This window comes from Amphiura filiformis, chromosome 17, assembly GCF_039555335.1.
Source record: "Amphiura filiformis chromosome 17, Afil_fr2py, whole genome shotgun sequence".
Taxonomy (NCBI): domain Eukaryota; kingdom Metazoa; phylum Echinodermata; class Ophiuroidea; order Amphilepidida; family Amphiuridae; genus Amphiura; species Amphiura filiformis.
Window position 1 is genome coordinate 49,774,550 of NC_092644.1, and position 24,999 is coordinate 49,799,548.

Below are 24,999 nucleotides of genomic sequence, written 5' to 3' on the forward strand. Positions count from 1 at the left end.
TCCATTGATAACTTGGTAATAGGCAATAGTGGTATTGAACCATTATAGAGATGCCTACACCTGCATATACGCCCCGTATTCAATTAGGCTACCGGTCGGTGATCTTGTGCTTGGCACGCGATCGGGGTCTAAGGTTCGTATTTCGGGGTTACGGGTACCAAGTGACTTCTTTTTTCTTCTCTCCTTTTCGTTCCTTCTTTATAGCAGGGTTAAAGCCAATCACTTATTAGTCAATTTTGAAGCGAAATTGAGTATAACAACTTGTTTCAAATGCCTTTCTTTTATAGAAACGTGACGGGAGTAAGAAGTCCATATACCAATCCGGGCAATGCCTCCATTTTAGAAAAATTGCACTTGAACCCCAGTCATTACAAACTGCTTATATTCCTGTAAGTAATATTTACATTACTCCTGTCAATTGCAACTAAATGATACTAAAGTTTACACCCAAATAGAATACATGATCCAGTAGACGTCATCTTATGGAACAACCGGGCTGAACTTCATCAATTAAGGTAGAAGTTGCGTCCGCATTATCCACTTTCTGATAAGGATCATGGATGGTTTCCAAGATTACCAGCCTCCTTTTACAGTCACATTCATAGACTTCTAGAAGGTCTTTTATCCCATTAGCAGAAGCAGTAGTCAACGCCATTAGTGCGCGTTATAGAGTACCGAAGTGATGACGTCACAAAAAACTTTTTTTACATTTCAGCATTTTTATGACCATATTTCAGTAGAACATGATGAAAAACATCCGCAGTCCAAATTTGGTGGGAATCGGATCATGAGTGTCCTATATATTGTCGCATGAATATTTAATTAGCCCCATTGAAATCAGTGTTGATTGGCCTGGTTCCAAATAGTTATGAACCAGGCCAATTTACACTGATTTGAATGGGGCTAATTAGTTATTCATGCGGCCATATTTCGGGCCCTCATGATCCGATTCCCACCAAATTTGGACTGTGGATGTTTTTCATCATGTTCTACTGAAATATGGTCATGAAAATGCTGAAATGCAAAAAAGAAAATTTCATGACGTCACACTTCGATACTCTATACAACAACTCAAAAGTGTAGTAAAGATAGAATGGTAACATCTCCGATCCTTTCAGTGTCTACGTACGCAGGAGTTCTGCGGTTGTGATGTTATTGCTCCATTCCTATTTATGGCGTTGATCGTTGCATTCTCTCCAACAAAAAGCAGTTAAGCTCATATTCTATGGCACCAGACTTGATCGCCCCACACCATTGATGCATAACCTTTATAGTAGATTACAGTAAGAGATCGGATCAATTTCAAACTCTGAATGACTTCAAATGCTGGCATGAATCTGCCCCCTTCATACCTCACTGAATTAATATTATACAGAATACGCTTATCTGGACCCATCACAAGATCCTCTATAGATACCAGTCTTCTGAACACACACACACACACACACATCGGTAAAAATCGCAGTGGGGACAAGTCTTTTCATTATGCTGGTCCAGCATTGTGGAACTGCCTCCCACATTCCACCAGGGAGGCAACCTCGGTGGTAGCATTCAGAAAATTTCTTAGTGCTCATTATTATCATTTTTGACATTTTGCTTTAGTTCATTCTCTTTTTTTTGCAGTTTTTCACTTAGCGCATTGATCTATATATTTGTAATAGTGTACTGATGTATGACGTAAACTTTTTCTTCACGGCCGTGAGACATTTTCGAGAAAATAAAATCATTACTTCGCAGGCAGATCCGCTATATGAGGTGTTGTGGCGTGTGGTCGTGAGTGCGCGCTGGTTCGAATCCGAATGGTTCTGATTTTGTTTTTCCTTAGTGCCAGTTTGCCTGAGCTCTATTTCTTTATAATTAAAATACACAGTTCTTGTTAGGGGAACCTTATATGTTTCAAGAATATTCATTGTATTGGATAATAATATGGAAAATCCCTGTAGATGATAAATATTATGTTTTGAAAAAACTCCATGTTGATGGCTAACCTAAAATATTTATGCAAAGGTGACAATTCTGAAAGTTCTTAACCTTTCTCATATTCTTAACATTATATTATGCAATATAGTTTATACGCTTCCAGATTCAACTTAGCAAAAGGTAAGTTCCAGTATTAGATTTATTTCCATATATTTATAATCAGTGTGCTTATACTGGTATTATTTTATAATATTCATCTTTTTTCTTTTCAGTGATCTTTCTTCCGATGGAATTTCCTTCATAGGACAAGGAGTTTTTCTGGAAAATATCAATCTGAAATATTTGTATGTTTACGTTTAATATTTATAACTTATAAGTTAAAACTGTAGTAAAACAGCATAAATGAAATTACCTGAATAGAAATTAAGTAAACACTATGACAAGTGGCTCAATACTTAAAGGTCCATTCAGTGTTTTGCTCATCCGGACGATTGTAAAAATCATAAAACTTCAGATTTTGGTACCTTTGACATTGTCATAGTAAACATAGCCTGCTAGTGATTCAGTGAGACAAAATAAGTCATTTCACACGGATCTGTAAATTAGATACTGACAGTATGTAAATTAGCGACATGTATTTTAATGGGGCAGAAACTTCGTCAGTACTGCTGTTTTCTTTGTGTTTTGTCAAATTTGTCATTGCAAAAATACCAAATGACAATTTGAATGACTTATCCTTCACTTTTAAGCAATTTATAAACAATTTTAATTAACTGAATGGGTCTTTAATCAGAGAAGTAAGCTTTAGATCTAATTTTCAATGACGACACTTTTTGAAATGATAAAATCAGCATTCATGCTACAACTATGGCAGAATATATTAAAAAAGACTAGCTTTTTTTTAAACATGACGTAATAAAACAAAGGTATGCTCATTCACCTATTATCTTTTCTTTAAATACAGGAGTCTGGCAAAAAATAACATTACACAACTTTTCCAAAGAGTATTTGATGGGCTTTCGACACTCCAACAACTGTAAGTTCTATTATCAATATTGTTTGTGGGTGATTAGCTACTAGATTACTACTTATCTGAAGTTAGATCTTTTTAAAGTCGCCAACATTTTGCCCAAAGACACAGTGCAACAATACTATATATATTTGAGACTAAGCAAATTATATATTAGTCATGTTAGGTGGTGCAGCCAGACGCTTACATCGATTTCGACCAAACTTGGGCAATAGAAGCACTGGCCCAAGCTTAAGGGAAGGTGTGCACCAAAAACACTTTTTTCTTATTAAACCTGCTAGACACTTCATATATGGCGTCAATGACACTTGGGGTGAATAAAAGCGAAAAATGAAAAAAAAAACCCTAATTTGGATATTTTATTGGCGGCCATCTTGGATTTTTTGGTGTCGGATTTCAAAAGAGTCCAGGTACACAACGAAACATGTTATAAACCTTATTCTTTTTTTAATGAAAGATAATAAACAAATCTAAAACATGTAGGAGTTAGATTTTTTTTAAACATTCCATTTTCTCAGGAAAAGATAAAATCAAATTATAGAGGGCGCTATTGAGAGCAAAATGTCCATGTTTTACTTTACTTTAGATTTGTTTTTACTCTCATTAGAAAATGGAATATTTTATTAAAAATCTAATTCCTACATTTTTTAAGTTTGCTTGTTGTCTTTCATTTAAAAAAGAATTAGGTTTATAACATGTTTCGTTGTGTACCTGGACTCATTTGCAATATGACACGCCAAAAATCCAAGATGGCCGCGAATATAATAATGCAAATTTTGTATTATTTTCATTTTTCGCTTTCATTCATCCCAAGTGTCCTTGACACCATATATGACGTGTCTATCAAGTTTAATAAGGAAAAAGTGTTTTTGGTGCACACCTTCCTTTTTACTATAAGGTATACTACACAGATAGGGGTCGAATGTCATGATGGGGTTATTATTGGTCATTTTGTGAAAAACATTAAACTGCTACTCCTATAACTTACAAGCTATGACCACCAAACTTGGTTAGAAGAACCAATAACCCTAGCTTATAAATTGTATACAGCTTGGGGTCAAAGGTCAAAAACAACACTAAGACTACCAACATGTCTTTGTCTGATTAACTGCATTCATGATGATACATATATCCATCCGAGGACAAAGATCAAATGGGTCAAATGTCGAAATTTGGCCAATTAGAATTAAATTTGGTGCAAATCATCCACGATATGAGGGAATCATGAAAAAATCAATCTGAGGTCATACCGAGGTCAAGTCTAGAAGTTTGCCCAATTGGGCTTAAACTTGGCGAATATAATCCTAAGGTCAGTTATCGGTAAATCTTATAATTCGCCAATTTGGTCTTAAACGTGGCCATACTTGGTCAGAAATAACATTTAATTGAGAATAATAAATTGCTTATAACCTTTGAGGTCAAAAGCCACCGCCTTGTGGTCGTGCGCCACAGCATCTCTAGTTATTATTTTTTTTGGTGGTAGCTGCTGGTCAAGAGTGAGTTGTATTTGTGATGCCGACGTAGTCCACTTTTGTATTCGATGATATTATTTACCATTATAAATTTATAATTTCAGCATTCTACGAGGAAATCCGTTAAAAGAAATTTACGCCGGGGCCTTTATCAGTCTGAGGAATCTGAAGTACTTGTGAGTATGAATAAATCAGCATTAAAATTGAGAAACATACGCTCGTGTGGTTCTATTGCGGAAGCATTTATGCAAAATATGTTAAACAATTAAACAATATTTAGATATAATAATATTTAGCCTAATACCATGCTAATATCGATTTGTCTTTCTTTATAGTACAAGAAACTGTGTTCATGTTCACTTGATAAATTGAGTGTTCTAATTATAACATTTATGTACTTTTTCCAGCCCATAATGATGGGCTGGAAACACGCGCTGCGTTTCAGTGGCATCCTCATCATTTTCACCATATTATACTATGTTTGTAAAAGCTTTTTTTATATATTGTAATTATTTGCATGGATGGAATTTGATGAAATAAAACTGAACTGAACTGAACTGAACTGAACTGAACTGGGGAAGGGGTGAATAAATGTAATTTATCTTCACCGGTAGTATAAAACAAATTACAATGCATAACGGCTGATTACGCCAATCACGAATTTTACGCTTAGAATATGTTCCTGTTCCTTTCAGGAATATTGAGCAACAGGAAACATATATTGTGCAAATAGATGATATGGATCTCTTTCGGGCAAATCTTAAATCACTTGATTTTTTGTAAGTATTAAAATTAATATTGAGAGGTCTGATGTGTGGAAGAGGATGTATGAGTGTTTGTTGGTGCTTTTCCGTAGGGGTGTGGCGTGTGTTGGGATGCGTATACGTGTTTGGGCCTTTGAATAAATTGCTTCTGGAGTTTTGCAATTAAAGTATTTAATGCATTGTTTCTGTTTTCTGTTTACTAGATATTCCAGCAATCATCTTTACTGCTGCCTGGTTGATCCTCCTACAAAATGCCTACCAGAATCAGATCAGTTTTCGTCTTGTGCAGATCTAATGCGTAATACTGCTTTGCGATTGTTTATTTGGATTCTCGGACTCAGTGCCCTTCTCGGCAACGCGTTTGTTATTTTTGGCGAGTACGTCCTGGCAAAACTGGTACTCAGTCAAAAATACAGTTCAATCCATGTTAGTCCTAAACCTTGCAATTGCTGATGAACTTATGGGCATATATATGTTGATAATCGCATCAGCAGATATGTACTTCCGTAATGTTTACATTCTGCACGCAGAATATTGGAAAACAAGTTTTGTTTGCAAAATGGCAGGATTTTTATCCGTCTTATCCAGTGAGGCATCTGTGTTGTTCCTAACAGTGATCAGTTTGGACCGTTGGATTTCTATTACGTTCCCGTTTACATTTAAAAGGCTGAACGAAAAATCTTGTAGCGTAGTTGTTGTAATTGTGTGGGCATTGTGCTTGATCCTAAGTGCCATGCCATTGCTTGTGAGTACTTATTTTGAAGATGAATTTTACGGTCATTCAAGTGTTTGCCTGGCCTTGCCTCTCTCGCAGGATTACCAGATAGGCTGGGAGTATTCAGTAGCTTTGTTTCTTGGAGTAAATATGGTGGGTTTTGGCATAATGGCTTGCTGTTATGTAAGTATTTACATAACAGCGAAAACCTCTGCTCAGAAGATAAAACACAGGAGTGGAAATGTACGGATTGAGCAAATTGAAATGGCAACCCGTATGGCATTCTTAGTGCTGACTGATCTTATTTGTTGGATGCCTATCATTATCATGGGTTTGTTGTCTACAGCTGGTGTGGTTACAATTCCCGGACAAGTTTATGTTTGGGTCGCTGTATTTGTTCTCCCTATCAATTCCTCATTAAATCCGTATCTGTACACAATTTTGACACGGGAGATAGCCCGAAGGAAGGGTCGAACAAAGTCTAAACAGCCGAAGTCTTCAGATACTGATAACTTTGCGTTAGTTAGCGGAAGAGAAGGCAAGTAGCTGTGTTTTGTTATTATTTGATATTAACATTGAATTCTCTGCCTTTTCAGCAACCCTAGCAAATCTTTGGACACAATGCATGTTGTTGCAACCAAGAAGAATGTTAATGAAACTAGAGTTTGGTTCTAATAAATTTAGATTGAAAGTTGTTCCCGTTGAAGTAATGACGCGATATATTAGAGAGTTTGCGAAATGAAGTTAGCAAATATACTTCGATTGTGTACTTCACGTATATCGATTGTTTTTATTGCTCTGATTTACTTCAATGCGAACGTGTAATTGTTACTGTACCAACAGCAACTTTAACAAGTTAATGGTCTTGAACCTTAAACTCGGAACATTATGAGTATCAATAGGCGATAATGTGTCCCTTTTGATCTTACAAGTGGGTTATTGGTCACACCACACCTTCCTACCCTTTCTTACGAAACACAACCTATGACAATCATGTTCTATTTAAAAACACATGCACTTAACACATGCCATACACTTCCCAGAACTCCCCCAGAAGTATGCTACTAAACTGCTAGCTCCAGTAAAAACAAGCCATTTTACGTGAACATTATCCCCTTGTCGATGCCAATTTGCAAGCTGGTTGTTTTTACATCATGATCACACACAAAAGTATATACCAAGCTTGAACATTATTTTAACCTAATTTAATCACTAATTTTCAACAACACGTGGCGTGTTTTTTCTACCCAGACCAAAAGTTATTTCCAGTAGTTGGTCTTTTAACTAGATAATACATAACTTCATATTTTGTATAGTGCATGAAACTATTGTTCTTACATTGACGAATTCTCGTTCATAATTTACTTCTCTTTCGACTTAGGCGTTCACTTAGACCTCTGGAAGCTTTAATGGCAGAGTGGCTTAGAATAGATAATCCTCTAGACGTTGAAGTTGTGCTTTTGAACCGCATTTCGCAAACTCTCTTATAATTGTATTCGCTCAGAATGTTGACCCGAAAAAAATAAACATCTGTGTTGCTCTGAAAATGGCACTCGTTAGAGTTCCGAAAGCCCAGCCCCTCTGAAAGGGACATCTCTAGGGAAAGATTAAATCTTACTCAAACATCTATGTTGTATAAATGAAACAACAAAATGAAATCGTGTTTCTTGAACATACATCATAATATACTTTATTTAATCTTTTATATTCCAATATAGAAGGGTCTTTTCTTATGGCTTCAACATGTCGCCTGTTACCATTCATGGATGTCAGCAAATTGGAACAATATCGTCTTGTACAATATACGAAAGACAAAGAAATCTACTTTAGCGAGGCAGAGGTGCTCGCTATTACCAGGGATATTGAGAAAGCGCTTAGCTTTTTGCGGCATCATGGTATTACTCACGGAGCGATTTCGGAGGAATATGTTTTTGTTGAAGAGGTTAGAAAACTCATGTTAATTTAATTTTAAGGGGGTACTACACCCCTGGCCAATTTTGTGCCTATTTGTGTATTTTTCTCAAAAATTTTGGTGACAAGCAAGATATATATATTATAGGGGCAAGGACTACAACTACTGCACTGAAAATTCAGCAACTCAAGGCAAGTAGTTATTGATTTATTGATCAAATATTGGTTTTCCCTCATTTTTGACTGTAACTCCGCAACTGTTGTCTGTGCTGAAATAAAATTTCCAGTGCAGTAGTTGTAATCCTTGCCCCTATAATATACATATCTTACTTGTCACCAATGCGCTATAACTTTTGAGAAAAATGCAAAATAGGCACAAAATTTTGCAGGTGTAGTACCCCTTAAGAAAAACAAAACATTGGCTAAAAACAAGCTTTTTTTTTTTTTTTTCTTTTTTTTTATCAAGTCAGGATTGATAGTAACTTAATTCACAAATGAAGACCTGAGCGCAAGAAGACCATAAATCCACTTGGCCCCTCAACATGTATAAACTAATAAACTAAAGTTACGTATAGTTTCTTTATAGTTTCTTATGGTTTTATAATGTTTAATACATGTTCCAGGGTGAAAACATCATGAAAGGTTGTGAAAGATTTGTTTTGGCCCCTGAACATGTATAAAACATTACCAAACTATACGAAACTATACGCAACTTTAGTGTATACATGTTGAGGGGCCAGGTGGACTTACGGTCTTCTTGCGCTCAGGTCTTCAAATATTCCATGTCAAATTTAGTAGGTATGTTCGATATGAAAATTATAAGTTTAAAAAAAACTTTATAATGATTTTCATAGGACTGATTGATTTCATATTGCCTGTTAAACGCAATGTACCCTACTCATTATGCTAGGCCTTGAGAAGTATAACATGTATAAAGTGTATATACTTGCTTGCCCCTTTCATCAGGTATATTTGCACTTTTCAGATTCATGACAAAATACGGGGTGCGTTCCTCATGATGACCGCCTTTGATAAGCGAGTGGCTTCTGAAGCAGCACCGGAGAGTGACCAACTCGGATTTGTCAATGACGCGATGGTACTTGATAATGAAGACGCAGAGAATGAAAGTACAGAGACAAGTGGTAACAGTTCTTTGTCACAGGACGAGCAAATGCTGCAAGATGTCATTATCAGATTAAATAAAACAATGTTGAAATAATATTAAGTGGTTAATATACAAGTTATTGCTAGGCTAAATATTGTAAATATGTTGGTGTATAAAATAATTTCGAAATACGTTGAACGGTACGGTAAAGAATAAGATGGTAAATATTTAACGCTAGAAAATATACTATCAAGTGAATATTGAAATTTGGCAAGCACTTTTTGAATATGAGCTTTAGTAAACTCTGCTACCTGGTCGATTTTTCTTTGCGTAAGCTATGAATGAACCTTATAAAAGATATCAATTATATGAATATAATTATATTGTTCTGAATCATGGTACCACCCATTTCAATGGATCCTACTGACAGTGACAATTTCTTGTATTATGTTCAACTACAACAGTATAGCGCCAAAGTTGTTGGAAGTAAGCCATTAAATTCCTATCGTGTAGAAATGAAGGCTCAGTGAATAGAGGGTATGTTCTATCAGTGTTCATTCATCTTCACGTTCAAGATTGTGTGTAATCAAAAAGAACAAGTTTAATTAAAATATATTTGAAAATCATTTATGAAATCCGTTGCTATGACTACATCAAAATGGGGTATATTCGACTTGATTCCAGGTGATCATTTGGCGATTGCCTAGTTATGTAATAAAACTAACAATTCGGAACCATTCTGCGAGTTTATGTTAATTGTTATCTTAAGGGTAGACGAGGTATTGTTGGTCGAAGCAACCAAAAAATCTTGCTTAATTTATTGTTGTTATTGAGTTATGTACGTTTTAAAAAAGTGTTGTTGTTGTTTCAGTCCTCTTTACAACATATTTCAAGAACCACATGACCTACAAAAGTATATCTGTGATATTTGAATTCTTCTACACGCTCGCTATGAAATGAGCAATGTAGGTTTTGCCAAATTGAAGCTCACTACCATTCGCAAGATGCTGTGAACTACCAAATCGCAACAGTTTAAAATAGTTAATAACCTTAAGACCTTAAAAACCCTACGGTATTACACATTTAAACATGTATTAATTAAAATTCAATCCACCTTTTGTTGTATATTTGCATATGGCTTAAAAACAAGTTTGTTTTCCGATAGTATTTATTTATATTTACGACGAGGAGTCCCGAGTGTCTATGAAATACCAAAACTTTGAGAAAGTTAAAGAATTTTTGTTAATATCCACTGAAGATAGCATTTGGATTCTGATAAAATAATACAAAAAATAATTCATACGCAGGTTAGGAAAGTACATTTTGACGTTTGTTTGTTTTTCGCTATCTACTGACGGTATTATTTGTTTACGGCGAGGAGTGTCTATAAACAGGGCCGGATTTACCATAGGGCCAGATGGGCCCCAAAAATTGCCCCGTGCAATGTGCATCTTCCATTTTAGCCGAAAAACACCATGTGTTGGGCCAAAGAGCAAAGTAGCCAGTATCGTGAATTTCAAAAATGAAAATTATTTGATATCAGAAAGACATGCTTCGTATTCAGAATGCAATTCAATATGTCTGAGGTGCTCTCATGTCCCACAAAAAATACTGTCGAAACGCCATAAACGCTCATTCTAGATCCCTTAAGCGAAGGGGTATGAACGTTTGGACAGTATTTATTGTGGGACATTAGAGCACATCAGACATCGATTGCATTCTGAATACGAAGAATGTCCTTCTGATATCAAATAATTTGGATTTTTTTTTGAAATTCGCAACGTAATAAAAATTTACATTTTGATATTTAACAGTACTCGAAGTAAACTTTATAAATCTGATGATTTGTACTTAAAATGTATGTAGGTGGGATGCAAAGCCGACGATCAATTGAAAATTTTGACCTTTCGTATTGAAGATATGGATTTTTTTTCCCAAAACACCCAACAAAATTAGGTCTTTTGGGGAAAAATCCATATCTTCAATATGAAAGGTCAAAATTTTCAATTGATCATCGGCTTTTCCTCCCAGCTACATAGTCTTTAAGAATATATCATTAGATTTATAAAATTTACTTCGAGGACTGTTATATATCAAAAATTTGACAAATATCAAATTTTAATAATTTGTCATAAAATTTGTATTATATCGTGAATTTCAAAAATGAAAATTATTTGATATCAGAAAGACATGCTTCGTATTCAGAATGCAATTCGATACGTCTGAGGTGCTCTCATGTCCCGCAAAAAATGTGACCATCCTCCACAACTGAGCCCGGATGTCGCCAGTGCCACTATTGAGATATGCTCCATCGAACTTAACAATAAACAATAGGAAACAAAGGATTTATTGACTGTTTTATTGATTTTTCACTACTTAAATGTCAAGTACTATAGACATGATATACATCATTTTAAAGCTAATTTCAAGCAGAATATTTTGGTTGAATATCTCAAAAAATGATGATTGGCGACTTCAGGGCTCAGTTGTGCTGAGGGGTCACAAATACTGTCGAAACGCTCAAAACGCTCATTCCAGATCCCTTAAAGCATTTTAAAATATCAATTTAATCTAGGTCATGAAAAACACATGAATATTAACAAAATAAACTGATTTAGTGATACCTTAAAATATGTTTCGTTTCGTTTCGTTTCGTTTCATTTCAGTTCGTTTCGCAATGATCCACTAGTAGGCCCTATAAGCCTTTCTCCACACGTACTCGTGCAGATCTGAACCGGCTCCGGTACACCGACCCACCATTCCCCGGGATCCCATCACCTCCCAATTTCGGGAGCGTGACCAATAATTGATGATGTTCCCTCTCCTCAGCAGCCAGTTCGGTTCAGCTCCAGTACGCTTCATTTCCCGGGCTGATACAGAATGTATATAATATGATGAAACATGACTTTCATTTTTTTAGGAGGGGGGCTAACTTGTACACGAATGGCTTCAATGTTAATTGTTATGTAATCACGTGGGATTTTAATGATGAGATCTCACCTATCCAGCCAGTCAGACTATGATATTGATAAAGGTGCATTCAGTGATCTCAGCAAAAGTGAAAAAAATAATATAAGTTGCTTAAAAAATTTCAGGCTATCTTGTATTTTTGCTTTAGGACTATAGTGCACTTATGCTGTACAGCAAACATGCATCGACCTTTGCAGTACTTAAACTTGGTTAACATGAAATTACTCCAGCCAATGATCAATCGATAAAATCATGGAAGAAAGAGATAAGAAGGAACCACAACGAACGCATTCACTTTGTCCACTCCCTTTACCGACATTTAGTTGACATTGTTATTCATGAGGATTTACTTTGATCAATACCCCGCGTTAAATAGGTGATTGGTATTGTATTCCATGTATTTGCATGTCTTCTGGAGCGTGTGTGAAGGATGATTTGAACTAATGACCTTCCGTGCAAGCACCCTATAGGATTTTCTTTAGTGACGTGATCATCGGTCATTGATGGCCTACATCTTTTTCTTCCATTTTGCCTAATTTTTCCGAACTTTGATGACTTTTTTCTCAGAGTTGGCAGTCTTTGGCACTGAAACGAGTTAGCTAGTTACGATTATACACATATAAACTATTAAATTAAACAGGTTTTATGTACCGGACTCAACCGGAACATTGTGCATTATTTAAGAACATTTTACATCTATTTTTCATCGAAAAAGTCACCAAAATCTTACCTTATTTGCTAAAGATAAAAAAAAGAAAAAAAACGGCCGATTTTGATTACCTTTTCGATGTTTTATAGGACATTTTCTACACAACACGATCAAGAAAACAGTTTGACTGTAGATCCCAAAACAAAGCTACTATACATGTTCAGAGCATCAGTGAAATTCCATAATCTTACTTCTGGGTAGCGTTTGTTTGTTCGTGGATGGGTTTGTTATAAATTTTTTCCAGTAATGATTTTGCCAAGCATCGATCGCGGTAAATGGATCATACATGAAAGTAAGTACCATTGATAGCTTTTCTTTTCATGCGTCAATAGATAAGCGGATTAAAACTTGGCCGATCGAAGTCGTTGTGGTTCCTTCTCATCTCTTTCTTCCATGATAAAATCTAGTCTATCCTCCACATTAAATGGTGGACTGCACTTATGCCCACATATGGCACTTGCCAATCAATAATCATCCACTTGAAATCCACTGGCTCACTGCACTGACCAAAATTATGGACAGATATGGGAGCTGTTTTTGCTGTTATCTGATTTTTTATTTGATTTGATTTGTTCGGGTTTTGACAACCCTGGATAACCCAAGAAAGCCTCTATTGATATTGAAGCTTATTCCATTGGGGTCCATTTGAACACCGGGACGGGTTGGGAACAGTCAGGGGTTAACACCCTAATCTTTTCGAAAAGTTTTTCTCAAGACTGACTTAAAAAAACCCTTCGATACGGGGGGCGTACCGTCAATCACGAAGTGCTCATTAAGAAGCTTATTAGCATTGGAGTGCAGGGCCGGGAGCTTGATTGGTTTTTATCGTACCTGAGTGATATCAAGTTACAAAAGTCAATGATCACCATTCTAATAAAGCCCCAGTTAAGTTTGGGGTTCCTCATGGCTCAATCCTGGGTATTGTGTTGGACGCGGACGAGACGATTACATCCTTCGACGTCACTGCCTTGTTCACGAGCATCCCTCCAGCATTTCAGTTAGGCTGCGCGAGTTAAAGTGGATGATGCTTAGGTCGGATTTTTTATTTTTAATAAGATCATTAAATGAATCACTGCAGTGGTAAATACATTTATCATTAGATTTAGGTATATCATATGCACAATTAGGAGCATTTTCTTCTGTTTCGTTTAAATTAAAGTCATATTGTACGATCTTTTTTCAGAATGTACCTTTATTTTTTTCAAAACCGATTTTTTGGCATATTTGTAATACTTACACATGTTCTAATTTAAATCTATGAGCAAACTGTCAAATTCGTCCTATTTGTAGTAAAACGGGACGATTTTCTGTTGGTCCGACATAAAGTCATAATTTTTTAGATTATGACTTTATGTCGGCCACGATCGCAAACCATAGTCTCCTAAAAAAAAGGCTTGGTTACGCTCCCTCCACATGTGGAGGGAGCGCAACCAACCTGGCCGCGTAGGAGACTAACTCTGAGGCCGCACTCGCTGTCCTAATCCAAATCGTGCGAGATGTTTCGAGTGATAGAGGTGAAGTTTATGATGTTGTTTCTTTGCAAATTCCCAATGTTTTTCGCGTCCAAATGTATTGGGAACTTTCATAATAATTGCATACAGGGTGTCCCAGAAAAAATTACCGAGAGAATAAAATTGAACGTAAGTCGCGAAATAGACATCAGAATCAAATAATTTAAAATGTAGCGTATAGCCTATTTTATTGTGCATCACATACGAAAATTTTATTGGATTCGGTTGTCTGGTTGCGAAGAAATGAACGATTACATAATGTGCGCATCAATGCAGTTCATTCCAAGTTTGATCAACAGGCGCTTTTTCCATACTCGCTCACCGCTTCCTAAAGTTTGTGTATCTTATTAAGTTTAGTTCACATTATCTATTTTATAATCCGACGGTGTTGTTATGTCATTCATGCTTTCACTGAAGATGAATAACAGTTTGTCCGAGAAAACTTTGATTTCTGAAATTGGAAGCTTTCCAACTTCAATTCTTTAGGTCGTGAAAATATGTTTTAACTTTCCAAAGAACAATTGAGCAAGAATGACAATGATCAAGTACTTTACGTGTGATTTTTGATACCATGCAACATTAATGTTGACGTTTTTAAGAGATTTAAACTTTGCATTACAATTTCCTGGAAATATTCCAAAAACATTTATGTGTGTGAGAATTTTTCTAAGTCAGGTGAAATTCTTTATGCAATAATTCTTTATGCATCATTTACATGAACATTAATGAAAAAAGATATAATACAAGTACCGAGCACCATTTTATACATGCAAGCTTTCATTTTCAATATCATGCAAGTTTTCAAATTTGAATAAAACCTAATTAAATGTTTTGCAAGAAACAGATTGTTTAAAAAGAACGAACATGATTTCACAGAACAAAATATGAACCCCATTGACAGTTAACCACTAGTTGTATTGAATGATCTTTCTTTCAAACTTGGAATGAAGTGAATTGATGCATGCGTTATGTAATCGCTCATTTCTTCGCAATCAGTCAACCGATTCCTGTAAATTTGGCGTATAAGATGCAGAATAAGATGGGCTATACGCTGATATTTAGATTTTTGGAATCTGATGTCTATTTCTCGACTTACGTCCAAATTCATTTGCCCGGTAATTTTTTCTGGGACACCCTGTATTATCATTTTAGAAGAAAAAAAAGAAAAATCTAAAAATTTAAAAAGATCGTACATTAAGGCTTTAAATGGATTTATGTTTAGTGATTGAAGTTTATTTAATGTAATTGGCTGATTTTGATAAAATTGATTTATTTCGTGATTAAATTCTTCATCATCAATGAAGTGATTAAATGGTAGAATTCTACCAATACAGTTTTTACAATACCATATGTTTAATTGTTGATTAGAAGGCTCATCAGTATTGTAAGCAGAGCATTGATTGTGGATTGACTGATAACAGATAGCACAAGTAAGACGAGAGTTCCCCTTTAGACATTTACTACAGTACAGACACGCCATAAATAACGAGTAAAAACATAAACATCAAAATCTATTGCAAATAAGATTTGCAATAGAAGGTGTATTGTGCGAATCATAGAGCATTGATTCCGCACGCAGCAGAATCCATTATAATATAGACATTAATTAGGAAAGGCCGAAAGATAATGCGAATCAAGTTGCGAGATGCTGTATATGATAACAAACCCAGTCTTCAGAATCGGTCAATGATGAATTAAGTGAGTGTGAGCACTAGACCGTAAACTAAAAAGGATGGGACGTGTTTGACTGGATGGTAGTGAGTGAGTGTCATCATATTGTGCAGCTTACGAACATCATTCGCATATCAATACGGAGATCAGTGTGCATGATGCAGTCATGTCTACAGTAGAATTCATCTCGACCTTTGCAGGACTTAACCCCATTAAAAGCTATTAAACCAAGATAACACTCATTGAAACAGCTCAACTGATTAAATCGGATCTTCTCTGGCTGTGCACATGTGACTGTTTTCATGTGCGATATCGCAATAAAGTTTGTATTAAAGCTTCAGTTGGGTAACCGATTATAAAGGAAACGAAAGGAAACAATGGTATGTGTACCATTGTTCACGAAATGAGACAATGGCGTGCTTTTTGTAAACCAGCATTCTTGAAAATGAGCAACATAATGATTATTGACTTAACACGGTTTGGAAATAATTTCTTCATATTTTTGGTGTTATCTGTCGTTTACATATCCTTCCTAAAACACAAAAGTACGACCCTCTCCAAACACCTAAATTAGCTAAAAATTTAGGACATGTTACAAAACTATATTGTCTAGAATTTTAGAAGAGTACTTTTAATATTGGCCGGTTATTTTTCACACAGCGACGTTAACTAGGCAATGTACTATTACCTATAACATTAACTAAAACACCAAAGTACGAATATTTCCAAACATCTAAATTAGCTAAAAATTTAGGACATGTTAAAAAACTATATTTTCTAGAACTTTAGAAGAGTACTTTTAATATTGGCCGGTTATTTTTCACACAGCGACGTTAACTAGTCATATCCCCATACTGTTAACGTAGGGCTATTTGTAGGGTCACGCGTCAATGGGAAAGAGCACTGTGTATTGTGTATAGGAAAACGGACAGTAACTGCAGTATGGAGTATCTGGAAAACATTATGGGTTACCATGGGTAAGAATACACTTGTTGAAAAATAATAGGGTAACAAATCTAGTTGATAGGAAACTTAATATAACAAACCCGAAATCAATATAGGACATCAGTCCGGCAAGGTCCGTAGAGCTGGCAAAGTAATTGCTCGCGGGCAACTCAACCCAAACCTCCACGTGGTGTCGGATGGATAACGCTAACTTGGGCTCTGGGGAACAGGCTTGGATGCGGGGAAGTCAAGCTAGCGTAGGATCATGCAAAGTAATTTGACCACGTTTTAGCCCTTCCTCGGCTGACTCAGCCTGTGTTGGCTCATCGTACGAGCATACAGCAAGAGATATACAACGAGCTAGGTATGAAGAAGATAGAAATAACTAAGGTGCAGTGAAGCAGATAATTATGTATTGTGACTGAATGGAGTTATACAGGTGCAACTTGACAAAGGAGTGAGTACTGGCGCAAATAACCTCAGTAGTTGAAAGCGCCATACAAATCAACCAAAAACAAAAACAAAAAAACAAAATATAGGACATCAATAAAATGAGAGGGCATACCCTACACCACATTTCGCCATAATACATTCTAGAAACGCTTGCTGTTAGAATAAGAAAATTTTAATGCTAATTTATTGCACATTCTAGGGAAGCGTGGTTACCTTTTTAAAATAACCGAGTGAGAGGGTTTTCAAGAAAATATTTTTCCTGTCAAAACTGAAGCATCCTCTGTATAAAAGAAAATATGAATATTAACTGCACATCATATATAACGATTCGTGATACCCAATTGTGGCACATTTGATGTCGTTTATGAAGCAGAGAATTTTATTTCAATTTTATATACGCCAAAATATTTTTTTAATTGAGCAAGAATAAGGATAGAAAAAACGTTGAAAATTCTATGTATAAATAACATTAGACCCGGCAAAAGATTACTGTTTCGTTTTTATGGTAATCTAATCTTTTATTTCCTGAAAAAAAAAAATTGGGTCTAATGTCGAATATTCACATACTTGATCAAAACATCGAACGTGTATACAAGAAAATGGTAGGTTTTTCTCTGTAGTATTTTACTGACCATGGAAATGTACTGAGACACAAGCACGTGTCAAAATCGATATAATGTATTGTCCATATACTAACGCCCAGTTATCATGCTTATCATTGTTTTTATTTGAAATAAAATTCCAAAATATGGTACGTTTTCTGCCTTTGCTTGTCACGTGGTAGGCCTATGTTGAAGTTGCGATTATATCTTTGAATAAGTTTCAAATGAATCCCAACAAGACAAGTAGCCGAGTGGTCTAAGGCGCTGATGGGTTCACAGTGTGTCCAAAGCAGTCCGCCGCCGTGAGTTCGAACCCCGCCTCCGCCAAACTTTAATGAAGTAAAATTGAAATTGAAATTTTACTTTTAAAAAATTTCATATTGGGGAAATGTGACTGGCAGAATTTATGTATGGCGTGGAGTGGTGTGGGCATACCCATAGGGTATGGTGATGAGGCAACATTTTTAGTATACAGAAATGTTTACATATCAATACTGAAATCAATATGAAGGTTTGAAACATCAATATATGAAGGAACATGGGCAGTTATACCAATGGATACAATGATGAGGCAATAATTCTGGTATACAAAGATCAATACATATCATAGTAGAAGTCAATAATGAGGGTTTGAGACATCAATATAGTGGGAGAGCATGAGTAAATATATCCTTGAAGATAGTGATGAAGCACAAAAGAGGCAGTAATCTAATAATGCCCTGTATAATGACAGTAGCCGATCACGTAGTGATCATTATAGAGAGCAATGCATGTAAACAATGAGTCCACGTGGGCATGAAAAGAAAACATGCTATAGGACGTGTTTGTCTGGTCGATGAATATGCCATTATAAACAAGATATTCCTGAAAAAAATTGGTGTCAGTTCCAATTTACAATGTAATTATTATTTGAATGTAATGTTAAAGATGGTTCCGAAAAATGGCCAAAAGCAATTCGACAAATAAAAAAATAGGCAAATGTGGTGACTAATTTGCATATCTTGCGACAAAAATTGCATCGGATCTTACGACTGCCGCTTACCACAACCTCATCAAGTTACATCCCTATGTACGCCTCACCAGTTCTTCGAAATGGCAAAAAAACAACACCCAAAAACAATTTTTAAGTTAAATATGCAAATTAGCTACCTAATTTGCGCCAAAAATTGCATCAAGTCTTAGGGCAGCCACTTACCACCACCCTACCAAGTTATAGCCCAATACACCTCACCAGCTCCGTGAAACTGCCGCTTACCACAACCTCATCAAGTTATATCCCTATACGCCTCACCAGTTCTTCGAAATGGCAAAAAAAAATACCAAAAAACAATTTTAAGTTAAATATGCAAATTAGCTACTTAATTTGAATATTTTGCGCCCAAAAATGCATCAAGTCTTAGGGCAGCCACTTACCACCACCCTACCAAGTTACACCCAGATACACCTCACCAGCCATGAGAAACTAACCTGGAAGCCAAAGGCATTTAAAAACAAAGTTCACACAATACAACTGTATAAGACCCCATTATAGCATAAGGCAATTTATAAGTCATTTTAAATGATTTTAAATGTGACGTATACAATTTGTCTATAACACAGGGAGATATAAAATGTAGGGATTTGGGTACTTTTTGTTCAATTTTCACAGAAATTTAAGGATTTTGACCTATGTTTTTGTTTGTCTGTTTACCCCTGGGTCGCTGAAACAAAGAATTATATTAATTAAATCACCTAATTTATAATTAATAAAGGACAAAGAAAGATAAAAGCAAAAGTATGCTTCATTTAGTTAAAACAATGGTAACATCCCTGTTGTGTACAAAAATATAACTCTATACGACAATGCAAATCAGGATCAATTCATGGACTAAGTGCACAGGGAAATGTTGAGTATGTAAATTAAATGGAACAGCCAAAATGCCAATGGGTATGTAATTTAACTAGAACAGCCTTAAATTGATATCGATATTAATATTGACGTCACAGATTCGATTTGTCACGTGATCGTCAAACCTGTACTAAAGGTGTCAGTTCTGCAGGAACTGACACAAAAACATTACCATAATTATTGCGAGGAATGAGATCAATTTGGACAGAGGAAAAAAATCAATAGGCGTTAATTGCCAGAAAATACATTAAGTTGCCATGATCGTAAGCATACATGTGAGATAATATCAGAAGTATTGATTGATACAATATAATTTAGTATACATGGTGATAAAACAGCGTGACTTTATGCTAGCAAAAATACTATTGTTGAGAATAACATAGGATTGAGAGCATTTATTAGCTGGCAATGTATTTTAGATAAGATAATATCAACACGTGAAGATCAGCCTTAAGGAGGAAGGGGGGGGGTCAGAATTTCCATATAAACCATCAACATCCTGTGCTAGATGATATATGCATTTATTGTTCTACATACACAGCAAACATGGGGAGGGCAGCAATACAGAAGACATTTTGATATTACAACAATGTAGGCATGATTAGATGAGAAGACATAATTAAGAACCATTCTGAAATGCATAATCTATATTAACGACATAATTTATCATATACAGAGATATTGCAAGAGACTACATTTGACGAGACCCAATACGATAGTAATCACAGGATAAGATAACTGAACAAGAGCTGAGTGGGAACATAATGCAAACACCTGGCTTAGGCTGAGTTCACATAGAAGTATACGGTATACGGTATTCGCTATACGAAATACGCTCATTCGATCAGGCTGAGTTCATATAGGAGTATACTATGTGAACTCAGCCTGGTCAAATGAGCGTATTTCGTATAGCTAATAGCGAGTATACATTTGTAGGTCAGTTTACCAATTTTCTTCGTCTAATCAAATGCTTGTAGCTTTACTTCTTGAGGTCACATTGCATTGAATGAGGTGTCATAATGTGCAGAATTAGATAGTGCATCTATTACAAAAAAATGAATTTACCCACATATGGTTTAGTTTTAAAATTAGGACGGTATACGCTGCACTAAAATCGAGCACGCACGATTCTTCTTCTTCTTGTTAGATACTGGCCAACATCCCTTTGCGGAATCAAGCGGTCAGGGTGTTGCGCATGCAGATGGTGATTTAGTTGTTCTGGTTGGTTGCTTTGCTTTGGTATTGTTCAACTGCGTTTTTAAATTGGTTGGGGTCTGTTATTGCGACAAGTGCTTCAGGTAATGAGTTCCAGTCTTTTATAGTTCTGGGAAAGAAGGAATGCTTGTAACAGTACTTTGATGCTGACAGTGGTGTATATGATCTGGAGTTGAAGTGCCGTGCGGGTCGTTGGGTAGGCTGAAGGAGGGTTCCAACTGGTAAGGATAGGTGACCATTGATTGCCTTGTGGAGAATGGTGAGACGCCTTGATTGTCTTCTTGACGCTAATGATTCCCATTTCAATTTCTCCAACATTGCTGTAACACAGCCTTTTGACCTGCTTTTGTAGTCCTTTAGGCAGAACCGAGCACCTCTCCTTTGTACGCCCTCCAACTTGTTTGTGAGAACTTGGGTGTATGGATCCCACACACTTGACGAATATTCGGTGAGTGGTCGAACCAAGGTTTTAAATGCTGTCTCTTTAATATGTTGAGGGCATTGGTACAGATTTCTTGAAATGAAGCCAAAGGTCTTATTTGCTGTTGCAGTTACATTGACAATATGCTTATTCCAAGTGAGGTTGCTGGTTATCAAAACTCCAAGGTATGGGTGACTGTCAGTCTGCTGCAAGATTGACTCCCCTAGATTATATTGAAAATGCTTAACAGATCTTGCATGTGTGAGTCTCATCACAAAGCATTTTTGGGGATTAAAGTGCATCTGCCAATCTTTTTCCCAAGAGACAAGTGTGTTTAAGTCCTCCTGGAGGCATTTGGAATCAAACTCATTTTGGATTTCTCTGTATACAACGCAGTCGTCTGCGAAAAGACGAACACTGGAATTAATGTTGTTGGGTAAATCATTGATGTATGCCAGGAACAGTAGCGGCCCAAGCACCGTGCCCTGAGGCACTTTGAGAAATCCATTATTACCATATCAATTTGTGTTTTGTTGTTAAGTGAAAGGGCCAGGTCTTGAATGGTGAGAATGAGTTGGGATTCTAAAATTACATGAAGGAATAACCAATGTTTACTTCTAAAACCATGCTGTTTGTCTGTGAGAATTGAATGGAAATCAAAGTGATGCATGATATTTGAGTGAATTATATGCTCAAGGACTTTGCAGCATATGCTGGTTAACGACACAGGGCGATAATTAGATGCCAGGGTCCTGTCCCCTTTCTTAAAAATTGGGGAAATATTTGCTTGTAACCAAGACTCAGGGAGCTCACTGGTGTCAAGGGATCTCTGAAAAATGACACTGAGTGCCGGTGCTAGTTCGTCAGCAGCCAGCTTGAGCAGCCGGGAGGATATCCCGTCAGGACCTGTTGCTTTACTTGGATCCAAATCGTTAAGCAACTTGGCAACTCCCTCAGTAGAGATGAAGATCTCTGGCATGCTGGGAACATGCGAACTTGATTCCTGGGGAAGATTTGGGTTTTCATCAGTGAAAACTGATTTAAACTGATCATTTAAGATCTCGGCCTTGAATCTGTTTTCCGATTCAAGTTTGCCATCCCTTTTCAGGGTTGGAATACCTGTTGAGTCAACTTTCAGACTCTTGATAAATGACCAAAACTTTTTGTTGAATCAGAACAAACAGATGATATGTAGCTCCTGTATGCATTTCTTGTGACCTTGTGCGTGTTTTTACGCTCATTTGTAAATCTTTCAAAATTTGGTTGGGTGTTCTCCTTTTTCAGGGCATTAAAAGCCTTCTGCTTGCGTTTATGCAAGCGACGGATCTTCTTTGTGATCCATGGGGATTGAGTACGTTTGGAAATTATTTTTGTGGGTATGTGGCAGTCCATGGCTGTTTCTACAGCTGTTTTAAACTCATCATATAGCTCAGTCACTGTTCTCTGGTGTGAGTCCTTGTTGGTTTGCACAAATTCATTTGACCATAGCTTAAGATCATTTTTTAAAGCCTGCTCATCCGCTTTATGGAACAAATATCTTTTGAAAGGTTTGTGTTTCACAATCTTGGGTTTAGCACTTATGATTATTAGAGGGATGCTGTCATGGTCACTGATTCCAGGGACGGTGGTAGATCTCTCAACAAGGGTTGGATTCGTTGTGAGAAATAAATCCAGAATATTTTTCATTCTGGTTTGCTGTTTCACAACTTGTACCGACAATTGTAAGGCAGGATGTCCCACTATACTATACTATACGCAGGTATACGGCCTTTCGAATAGTGCCTTATGTGACCCGGTACTATGAAATTACCTTGCCCGATTTAAGCTATACGCGTGCACCTGCAAAACGTGCACCGTATACCCGAATAGTATACTTCTATGTGATCGTAGCCTTATGTGACCCGGTACTATGGAATTGCCTTGCTCGATTCAGCTATACGCGTGCACCTGCAAAACGTGCACCGTATACCCGAATAGTATACCTTTATGTGAACGCAGCCTAAAAATTTGGAATGTTCAAGGGGGGAAAAAGATTTTTTGACAGGCCAAGAGGGGGCAATCAATTTTTGGCGTCCGAAAGGGGGGGGCAAGTGATTTTTGGCGAGCCGTCTGGAAATTTTACCTCCGGGGGGGCCTCTTTGCACAGCCCCTTATTAGAGAGTCGTATATACGATCAGAGATACCGTAACAAAATTGACCAAAATGTACATCTTTCTCCGAACATGCTTGGCTTCAGCCACCCCCCAAGTTAAAATTATTTGGGTGGTGTAAGCATTTTTTGCAGATCAAACCATGGGGGGGTGCAAACAGGTTGGCAAACATTTTGAGAAAGCAACATTCCTGGGCCGGGGTAGGGTTATCATTCATTGTTGCACAGCCCAAAATGTATAAACGACTGGAAGTTCTTTTCCATTTATTGTATTTTCTTTATATTTTTTTCCTTTCAGTTTCGGTAATTGCGGAATCTTCTAAAATACTTCTGGCTTCGATACATCCAACTGGAAAAGAAGGACCCATAGTGCCCTGAGTGGTGTAAACCATGTTGGAGGCTCGTACGAAAACCAGTGAAGTTTACTATTTGCACAAAAAATTACGACACTACAATATACTTGTTTCAAGACAAATTTTGCACATGGATGGGGAGAGTATCTTCTAGAGGAAACCAGGGATATGAGGAAACAGTCCAATATCCAATGAGACGGCATGCAGATACATGGACACTAAATAGACAGTGGAAAATGACTTTACAGAGACATCAGACTTTAATTCTTAAATACTGATTTTTAACTTTGGTAAATTGAAGCCTAGTATTTTGCCTTAATGGAGCTTTAAAACTTGGACACACCAAAGTTGCAATTTCCATGCTCTAATTTTGTGATTTTTAGGCTCATATAGCAGCTACCACATGATCCAGTGATGATACGCAAAAAACAACATTTTAACCAACATTCTGTTTGTAAGGAAGCTTAATGATAGAATGGTAAATTTAAAAACAAGTGAAATTTCCTAATTTCAATGCTTCCTCCGCCACTGCACTGAACTCCTGAATATGACTAACCATGCAGTACGTATTATGATATTAATAAAATAATATAATTATTTAAAATAATAAAAATTGCTTAATAAATTAATAAATGTGAAACTGTTGTATTCCTTCTGTAGCTAATTTCAAAAAAACAATAGCCACAAATATTGTTGTTCAACATTTGGAAGTGTCAGAAGAGCTGGTACAAATCGCCCGTCCCGAAGGTTTCTGTTTTTTTTTAAATTTATTTCCCAAACGCGTTTTTTATGGACGGATAAATCCGACAGGTTTTTGCTCTGAAGGGTCATTTGGCCGAAAAGTTTTTAGTCCATTTGTTGTTTGTCTGAAAATTATATTATTGCTCCGAAAGATGATTATTTCTCAAAAGGTTTGTTGCTCCGAAAACAATTTAAGGGTATATGATGAAAAGGGTAAGATGAGGATCACAATCATTTATATACTTCAAAAGGTTTAAATTTTGATTGGTTTGGTAGAAAATATTAAAAGTTCAATGTTAACCCTCTGAATGATATTTTAGGAAAAACCCTTCAAAAAAGAAAAACACTTTTCCGAGCAATGACACTTCAGAACACCATATTCGTCGTGAGGTCAATAAACCGAGGGTCCAAATTCATGGGACCGTTCACAAACACTTGTTAGGGGGGCCTGATG

General features: G+C 36.4%; 1 protein-coding gene across 1 annotated transcript; it reads left to right on the forward strand.

Moving 5' to 3' along the window:
- The first annotated feature begins 50 nt into the window (after positions 1 to 50).
- On the forward strand, positions 51 to 6,576 carry LOC140137264 (uncharacterized). Its single transcript, XM_072158910.1, has 8 exons — positions 51 to 133; positions 288 to 389; positions 2,193 to 2,264; positions 2,885 to 2,956; positions 4,527 to 4,598; positions 5,118 to 5,201; positions 5,390 to 5,563; positions 6,498 to 6,576. The coding sequence occupies exons 1-8, from the start codon at positions 51 to 53 to the stop codon at positions 6,574 to 6,576; spliced, it is 738 nt and encodes a 245-aa protein (XP_072015011.1).
- The last annotated feature ends 18,423 nt before the right edge of the window (positions 6,577 to 24,999 follow it).

Excerpts from the sequence above, each read along its gene's own strand:
- LOC140137264 (XM_072158910.1), top strand. The coding sequence starts at position 51 with ATGCCTACACCTGCATATACGCCCCGTATTCAATTAGGCTACCGGTCG. Across the intron at positions 134-287 it reads GCACGCGATCGGGGTCTAAG|AAACGTGACGGGAGTAAGAA; the intron begins GTTCGTATTTCG and ends TTTCTTTTATAG. Across the intron at positions 2,957-4,526 it reads CTTTCGACACTCCAACAACT|CATTCTACGAGGAAATCCGT; the intron begins GTAAGTTCTATT and ends TTATAATTTCAG.